The sequence below is a fragment of the Rhagoletis pomonella genome, unplaced genomic scaffold (assembly GCF_013731165.1).
Source record: "Rhagoletis pomonella isolate Grant_MI unplaced genomic scaffold, Rhpom_1.0 Rhpom_scaffold_00016, whole genome shotgun sequence".
In the NCBI taxonomy this organism is placed as follows: domain Eukaryota; kingdom Metazoa; phylum Arthropoda; class Insecta; order Diptera; family Tephritidae; genus Rhagoletis; species Rhagoletis pomonella.
In genome coordinates this window covers 5,199,171-5,207,965 of record NW_023458570.1, presented here as the reverse complement: position 1 = coordinate 5,207,965, position 8,795 = coordinate 5,199,171, and the positions used below count along the sequence as shown (strand labels likewise).

The following is an 8,795-nucleotide window of genomic DNA, read 5'->3' as shown; positions in this document are numbered from 1 at the left end:
CTAAATATTCGCTCTACTTCTGCATTACTTATAGGCAAAACAAGAAAACTAAAAACTAGGTTGGAAAGGTCAGCAAAAGGGTTTTCTCCTAGGGCATTTCGAAATTGATAAACTTCGGCCCAAAATTTTACAGTTGAGTCTAAATTACTCCAGGTATGTAACGTTAACCGTTGCCATTGCATCTCTATGGATGTTATTTCGTCGGCATTATATTTGTGTTTTTGTTGCTGTAGTTGAACAAATACTTTTGGTTTAATTACTCTTAATGCATTTCCAACCGAAAAAAGTAAATTTTTTTAGTGTGGCAATATTTGTAGGGAGGCGTTGGTTGGCGTAATTCCTTTATTAAAGTGATAATAAAATAGCGACCATTTTCTCGAATTATTTTCTCGGCTTCGTGGTCAAAAGCGTTTGTGCTTACTTTTGTTTTTAAATACTCTTCAAAACTGTGATAAAACTGAGGAAATGGAGCAAGGTATGGTTCCAACGGGGAGCATACAGGATCAAATGTGTCCGCGCTAATAACCACTAGGGAGCATAGATGCGAAAGTAAAACATTGAGTTCATTAAAAATCTTCATTGGGTCTGCATTATTGCTTTCGAACAACTTGTTTACTTTTTGCACCTGAAAATTAGGCAAATAGTAAAATCGGCTAAAAACGGCTAACTTTTTTTTACAAACCGGCTAACAAATCGGCTGCCGGCTAGATCGAATTTTCTCCGGCTAGTTGCTATCAAAACCGGCTAAATCTAGCCGGAAAACGGCTAAAATGGCAACGCTGGTGGCAATTTAGTTGTCCAAAAAAGAAAAACAATTCAAGAAACATTTAGTTATTTAACAACAATACTTGTTGTGCTGCGCGACAACTTCCATTCTTGCTGTACATATGTATTTTCTTGCATAGTACATAGAATCCGTTCTTTGTAATCACCACCGTGAGTTGGAGCAATTGTGGTGTGATTGTGAAACGGTCACAACTGTAACTTTGCGTACATATATAGCCCTTGGCTAGTACATACAATCCGTTCCTTGTAGTCTGGACGGTAAACTTGCGAGTTTGTGGCGTGATCATTAAACGGTTATCCATCGGTCCATCGCTTAACAGTTTCTATAGATTTTTGCATACGTTTGCTTTATATTCGTTGCGTTGCCACTCAAGTTATTCATCTCGAACCTTCAATATGCCTCTTAGCCCAGCTAATGGTTCTGCCATCGGGGAAGATTCATCAAACACTGCTCCAGCGAGTGGGCAAGTGTCTTCAGACCGAGTGTTGTTTTTGAAGTCAAAAACAATGTCCCTATTCAACCGACTTGAGCGCATAGCATCAGAATCGGACGCGGAAAAGCTCCAAGGCATGGATGAGTACGACTTAGCAGCACTTGTCGAATTGTTAGGTGAATTAAAATCAGCCTTTACTGTCGCTCACACCAGTTTGGAGGAACTGGATTTCCCTTCCATTGCCAGTGTTCTTCCCTGCAAATTTGATTCCACGGTAACAAATCTTAAGGTGAACCTGAAACGAGAGATTAGGAAACGTACTACATCTCACCACTGCTCGACATTCAGAACGAATGCCGGCGATTCCCAGTCGATCATCGTGAACGCTAATCCTTCTCGCTTGCCTTTGCTGACGTTGCCTAAATTTAGTGGTGCCGACACTGAGTGGATGAACTTCCTTTCGATGTTCATCTCTGTCATCGATAAGGATAGCGACCTAACGCAAACCGATAAACTGCAGCATCTACAGTTCCTGCTTGAGTGGTGCAGCACTGGATACCATTCGATCGCAAGAGATAAACGAGGCTAACTACAAAACTGCGTTAGAACTTCTTAAAAAACGATTTGATAACAAAAGACTTATCTTTCAGGCGCACATCAGGGAGATCTTTGGGTTGGACAAGGTAGGCACATCCGTTAGCAAGCTACGAGAGTTGACGTACAAAGTCACTTCTCATATACGCGCGTTGCAATCACTTGCGTCCAAGGAACAAATCGCAGACTGTATCATCATACAATTGTTAACTCAGAAGCTGGACAAGGCAACCCAAGCTAAATGGGAGGAGAATTCTTCGAGCAACGAGCTGCCGTCGTGGGACCAGTTAGCTAACTTTTTAGAGAAGCGCTGTCGAACCCTCGAAAATGTAGAGCATACCATGTTAGAGGAAGGATTTCAGGTTGAAAAAAATGGAAAAAACGTGAGTACCAATCAAAATAAATCATTTCTTGCTTCGAAAGACTCTGTGTGTGGTTGCGCATTTTGTGGATCGGCTGATCATCTCATTTTCCAGTGCCAACGGTTCGCAAATTTATCGCCAAACCTTCGTCAGAAAGAGGCCAAGAAACTTTATCTTTGCCTTAATTGTCTAAAGGCGGGTCATCAGATGCGAGATTGTAAATCTGGATCTTGTCGCAAATGTCAATCGAAGCACCACACACTTCTACATTTTGATCGTACAAGTATAGCTTCACCTCTAACTCGAGGTGCGGTTTCTCAATCCACTACAGCTCAGTCGAACGCAATGATTGCAACGTCGCCTGCTCTTCCGCAAGCCCTTACTTCACAATCACCATCTGATGCTGTGTTTTTAGCCACTGCGATAATTCTTGCTAGAAATCGTGCCGGAACTTTCGTCCCGTGCCGCGCACTGTTGGACTCCGGTTCCCAGCCGCACTTTATTACAACTCGTTTTGCCAATCAATTACAACTTTGTAAAACCAAATCCTCGGCTGCCATTTCGCGCATTGGGGATGCCAATTTCTCCACAGAGTCGCGGGCTTCAGATTTTTCTACACGTATTAAAGACGTTGTTGCCCAAACAATCACTGAAAATCACCCAATTTTTCGGTAGTCACGGCGGACTGGAACGTTCCTTCAAACATTCAACTAGCTGACCCAAATTTCAACTTACCACAGCGCATTGATTTGCTCGTCGGAGCAGGATTGTTTTTCGAACTACTTTGTGTGGGGCAGATTCAGTTGCCCCCCCGGCTGCCAATACTTCAAAAACCCTTCTGGGCTGGGTGATATCCGGCGGTGGTCAACAGTCGTCAAGGCTCTCGTCATTTATAGTTAACAAAAGGTCTTCCAGCTGCGAAGATTCGAGCACTAGACTAGACGATTTAGTACGTCGTTTTTGGGAGGTTCAGCATGTTTTCGAACCAATCGTTAGGACAACTAAAGAAGAGCTTGACTGTGAGGCGCATTTCAAAAATAATATTTCGCGTTTGATCTCCGGTGAGTACTCAGTTCGACTGCCACTGAAGCTCCCTCCTGAGACATTAGGCGATTCAGATCTGCAAGCTAAGCGCCGTCTCGAAGGTCTTAAGCGGAAACTAGCCCGAAATCCTGACATGAAGGCAAACTATTCAGCACATGTCGCTGGTCTCCAGCGCATCCGTTCAAGAGTGTAAATATTTCTTACCTCATCATTGCGTCATGAAAGACGATAGCTCCACAACAAAGCTCAGAGTCGTATTTTATGGTTCTGCTTCCACAAACTCGGGGTTGTCTTTCAACGACTTACTCATGGCGGGGCCAACGATTCAGCCCAAAACTCTTCGATATTCTCGTTCGATTTCGCTGATTCCCCGTTGCACTCACCGGGGACATATGCAAAATGTATCGGTGCGTTCGAGTTGCTGCACCCGATAACATGCTGCAATGCATATTGTGGCGTAACTCGCCAGAAGATGAATTCGGCGTCTATAAGCTGGATACAGTTACGTATGGAACCAAGCCAGCAGTATTTCTGGCCATACGGGCAAAGCATCAGCTCGCCTCGGATGAGTCCTCATCTTACCCCTTAGGCGCACAAATCGTTATGCGCGACTTCTACGTAGATGATCTGATATCCGGTGGAAACACGGTAGAGGAAGTACTCGAAATCAGACATCAAACGACCAGCCTCCTCGCTCGCGGCAATTTCCGCTCACGGAAGTGGTGCTCCAATAGCCAGGAGATCTTGGGTGATATCCCTGATGCTGATAGAGAAAGTTTTCTGAAATTTGATGACGGTAGCAACATCACCAAAGCATTGGGTCTTGTATGGGATCCACTCAAGGATAGTTTCTTGTTTGCTTTCACTCCCCGAATCACACCTGGCAGGAATTCCAAACGTTCTGCATTGTCTACCATAGCTCGTTGCTATGATCCACTTGGACTTATTGGTCCGACTCTAACCAAGGCGAAAATTATTATGCAGCGTATGTGGAGGGATAAACTTGAGTGGGACGAGAGCCAACCGCAATCGCTTGATACAGTTTGGTCTGCGTTCTGCAAGGACTTCGTCGACGTGCATCACTTATCATTCCCGCGTTATATCGGGGCCACACAGGAAGTCGCATTTTGCGATGCCAGCCTCGAGGCATACGGCGCTTGTATTTATGCTCGCTCAATCAAAGATGGCCACATTCAAGTTCATCTATTGTGTTCAAAGGCTCGAGTCGCCCCGCTGAAGACGCTTACTGTGCCAAAGCTAGAGCTCTGCGTTGCTGGTTTACTAGCGCATTTAGTAGCCGAAATCGCAAAAACGAAGGCGTTTGATTGCTCGTTTTACTGCTGGTCGGACTCGACTGTGGTGTTGTCATGGCTGAAGGAAGTACCCTCTAAATTCAACGTGTTTGTAGCTAATCGGCATGCAGTGGCGCTACGTCCCTACAGCCATGAACCCAGCGGATATTTTGTCTAAAGGAGCTGCGCCTGCTGAGCTGTCACGTTCAACGCTTTGGACCCACGGTCCACCATTCTTGGAGGTAGCAGAGCACGATTGGCCAGATATCACCGTGTCCCATACCAAACTTCCAGAAATTCGCCAAAGGTCTCTGGTGACTTTAAACGATAGAATCGATATCTCACTTTCTTTTGAATACATAAACTCTTTTAGCACAATGCAACGCATTTTTGGTTACGTGCATAAATTTTTAAACATACGCAGATCGAAAGGAACGCCGCATCTCACCTGTGAAAACGTTCATCAAGGAACTCAACTTTTAATTCGCCTCGTTCAAAGAGCGCAGCTTTGGCCAGAGTACGATGCGCTGAAGAACAATAAAAGTGTCCACCCTTCAAGCAGCATCGCTTCGTTGTCACCATTTTTGGATGACCTGGGAGTTATTAGAGTTGGTGGCCGACTAAAGCATTCAACGCTCGGCTTCGAAGCACGACATCCAGGCATTCTTCCGAAGGATCATCCTTTAACGTTCGCCATAATTACGTATTTCCATCGCGAGTGTCACCACGCAGGCCCCCCAGTCCCTTCTAGCTTCAATTCGCATGCAGTACTGGCCCATAGGTGGAAGAAAGACTGTGGCACGCGCCCTACGAAAATGCGACTTTTCGAGCACAACATGGCGGATTTGCCAAAAGAACGCATTCAAGCCTCGCGTGTCTTTATCATCTCTGGAGTGGACTTTTGCGGGCCATTCTATTATAAGCCCGAAGCGCGCAGTAAATCGCCCCAGAAATGCTATATCAGCGTATTCATTTGTTTTGCAACAAAGGCCGTTTGGATGGAACTGGTTAAGGACCTTTCAACTGGTGCTTTTCTGGATGCTCTAAAACGATTTGTCGCTACGCGTGGTACACCAAGCTGCATCTGGTCTGACAACGCAACTAATTTTGTAGGCGCTAGGAACGAGCTGAAAGGGTTACGACGCCTGTTTCTCAGTGAAAGGCATCGTAGTGATGTTCACGCGCACTGCCTTAACAATGGTTTCGATTGGCGATTCATACCGCCTCGTTCGCCGCACTTCGGTGGCCTTTGGGAGGCCGAAGTAAAAATGGCAAAGCAGCATTTGTATCGCACTGTTGGAACTGCAATTCTTGGTATCGGCGAATTGCACACATTGGTATGTGAAATCTCTGCCATAATAAATTCTCGCCCACTTGAGCCAATTTCAGATAATCCCGACGATATTGACGTATTGACGCCAGGTTATTTTCTTATCGGTGGCCCCCTTACAACACTTCCAGAACCGGACCTTACGCCACTAAATTACAATCGGCTCGATCGCTGGCAGCGCGTTACCTATCTGCAACAAATCTTCTGGAGGAGGTGGAGTGAAGAATACTTGACTCTTCTCCAGCAGCGCGCCAAGTGGCGCACTCCCCTGCCCAATATCCAAATTAACGACGTTGTATGCATCAAGGATGAAAACTCTGCGCCAATAAAGTGGCCGTTGGCTCGCGTCACTGAAGTCATCACTGGTATAGATGGTGTTGCTCGAGTTGCAGGCCTGCGTATCCCCACTGGCATTACGCGTTGAGCAGTGAATAAGCTGTGCGTCCTTCCTGTTAAGGATTCTGTTTAAAGCCCTGACCTTTCAACGGAGGGGAGGATGTTCGGAGCAGCAGCTAGAACCTAACTGGAAGAAAATCATTTTACATCATATTACTTATGTGCACTACCCTGCGTGGTAGTTAAAAACTAGCTTTATAATACCATAACTTAATATTCCTTTAATTTTTGGTACATTTGGCCACCTTAATCTTATCACTTGCGCTCAATATCGGTATCAATCATTCATGCAGTTTTTTCTCACTGGCCTTCTATCTCCATCCTTAGCTACGGTATATGTATGAGATTCGCTTTTTCTGACACTCGATTTTGGACATTAACTGGCCACGTAGTAAAAACATTGTCTTGAAATAAATTACAACTAAACTAAAACCACAGTGCGTTTAATGATTTTGGACATTCATAGCTGCAAAAAAGGCTTTGTAGCTCAACACCCATTTTTTTCAAAATTCAGTTTTTGATGAAGAATGGCAGGTAATACGAAACCACATCGAAGGAGCAAACCACAAAGCTGCATTCACTCAAGAGTCCCGATGGATTTTTAACGCAGAACTCTCTGTTCTTCTAGAGACTCAATTTCGTGGAAATCAAGTGATGGTTTCTCCTTCCTCTCCCTCGACTGGTGAGGGAGGGTATGCGAGAACCACAGTGTCAAGGTATAACTGGTTTGTTACCAGAAATGTGGCCAATGAAGATGCCCTAAGATATGCTATTGAGTCTTTTGACAGTCTCAAATCGCCCGGTCCGGATGGCATCCTACCTATAGTACTTCAAGAAGGTGTTGAGCTTTAGTTGGCGGGCTTGCAAAATATTTTCACAGCATCGCTTGCACTTGCCTACATACCACAAATAAATTAGATTTGTTCTATGCTGGCGTAGCTGGTCATCACTATTCAGGAAAAATGGGGTCCGTATGTCGCGTGCGGAGTTAACAATATTTGCCTTCAAAGTGACATGCTTACAATAATTTATTTATAGGAAATATGCAAAATATGCAAAATATGCAAAATATATACAAACATATGCAAAATATACACAAAAATATACAAAAAATAACATAATAGGTCCAAATGAACTCACTTCCTTCTATAATGAGTTTTTTTTTCATAAAACGATGTGGGGAGTTGTAATTTGATGAAATCTATCATAGCAATCAAAAAGTGAATTTTGAATTATTTATAAGTTACGACTTTTTGCATTTCAAGTGACGATATGTATTAGTTGTCAAATTGTTGTGTAAAGTAGGCGTCCAGACAATTATAAAGAGAATACATTTTTCAGCAACCGCCGTTAGTGTCGTTTGGCGTGAATTTCATATTTACTAAAATATCCAAACACAAACCACTTTTTCATAATTCCGTGATTTTTCGCGATTTTGTCTTACCTCTATTTCTCAAATTAACCAAGACGTGGCCGAATTGTCCAATTCACTGTCATAAGCCATATTTTTCAACGCGGGCAATACCAATTTTTACAACGCTTACGTAGATCAAATCTGGAACTTATTTCCTCTCATAAAATCATAAAAAAATAAATAGGCCAAATTAAAAGTAAAAAACATCAATATTTTAATCAATTAATAAAGAATAAATTAAGAAAGAAAGATTAATTGTAGTACCGCCCAACGACTACCACAAAAAAATTCACGTTTCTGTTTATAAAATACGCGAAATTCAGTTACAGTTGTAAGCAGCCTTTTTCCGCATTTGGTAATTGACACATTTGTTTAATACCTGCCATTTTATTCATCAGAACCATCAAATAAATGTCTGAAAACCCCGAGCTTAAGGTCTGACCGATCAAGAAGTTATATCATAATAAAAATTAGATTTTGTGCGATTTGCACTAGAAATTTCCTGGTTTTCTCGATTTTAGCAAGTAAACTGGTCATTTAAATCGTTAGTTTTGTTTGAATAAGGTAGCCACGTCGTTTCCTTTTAAAAAACCATTTCATTGAGTTTCCAAACAATATTTTAACGTTTAACTAGCCACAGATGTAGTTCAACATGCCCTTTATTAGAAACTTAATAAAAATATAAAAATTGTCAAGGAAAACTGATTATATTTTAGTTCGAAGTCAAACTTTCTAAAGCCACTTAAGCTACTTTAATTGAATGGCACAGATATATGTATGCGCGTAGTCGTAACATTTTTTCTTTACAAATTCAATGAGCATTTTGAGAAGCTAAACATTTGATTTCACAAACGTCTTTTCATTGAATTTGTTTTATAAACGCAGCATGACAGCAACATAACTTTGCACACCCGAGGCAATCACAAGTAAGCTGAAATCAGATTTATCGCAATGCGTAAACTCAAAACGGGAACAAAAATTTGTTAACTGACGGCGTGCACACGCTGGCCTTTATACACAAAATACACACGAATTGATGTAAAGTGTTAAAAGCGCCGATGACAAGCACCAAAGGCATACATTTATCATAATACATAAATTGTAAAAGCGGGGGAGGTGAAATCAAGTGCCTGTGGACCTGCT

The 8,795-nt window shown here is 42.6% G+C and overlaps 2 protein-coding genes across 2 annotated transcripts; both read left to right on the top strand.

The window, feature by feature from the left end:
* Window positions 1–3,619: 3,619 nt before the first annotated feature.
* LOC118749440 lies at window positions 3,620–4,690 on the top strand. The gene has a single exon (XM_036484241.1). It carries the CDS (start codon window positions 3,620–3,622, stop codon window positions 4,688–4,690), a length of 1,071 nt encoding a protein of 356 aa, XP_036340134.1.
* A 637-nt stretch (window positions 4,691–5,327) lies between these two features.
* LOC118749439 lies at window positions 5,328–6,266 on the top strand. The gene has a single exon (XM_036484240.1). The coding sequence runs from the start codon at window positions 5,328–5,330 to the stop codon at window positions 6,264–6,266; it is 939 nt and encodes a 312-aa protein (XP_036340133.1).
* Window positions 6,267–8,795: the final 2,529 nt, after the last annotated feature.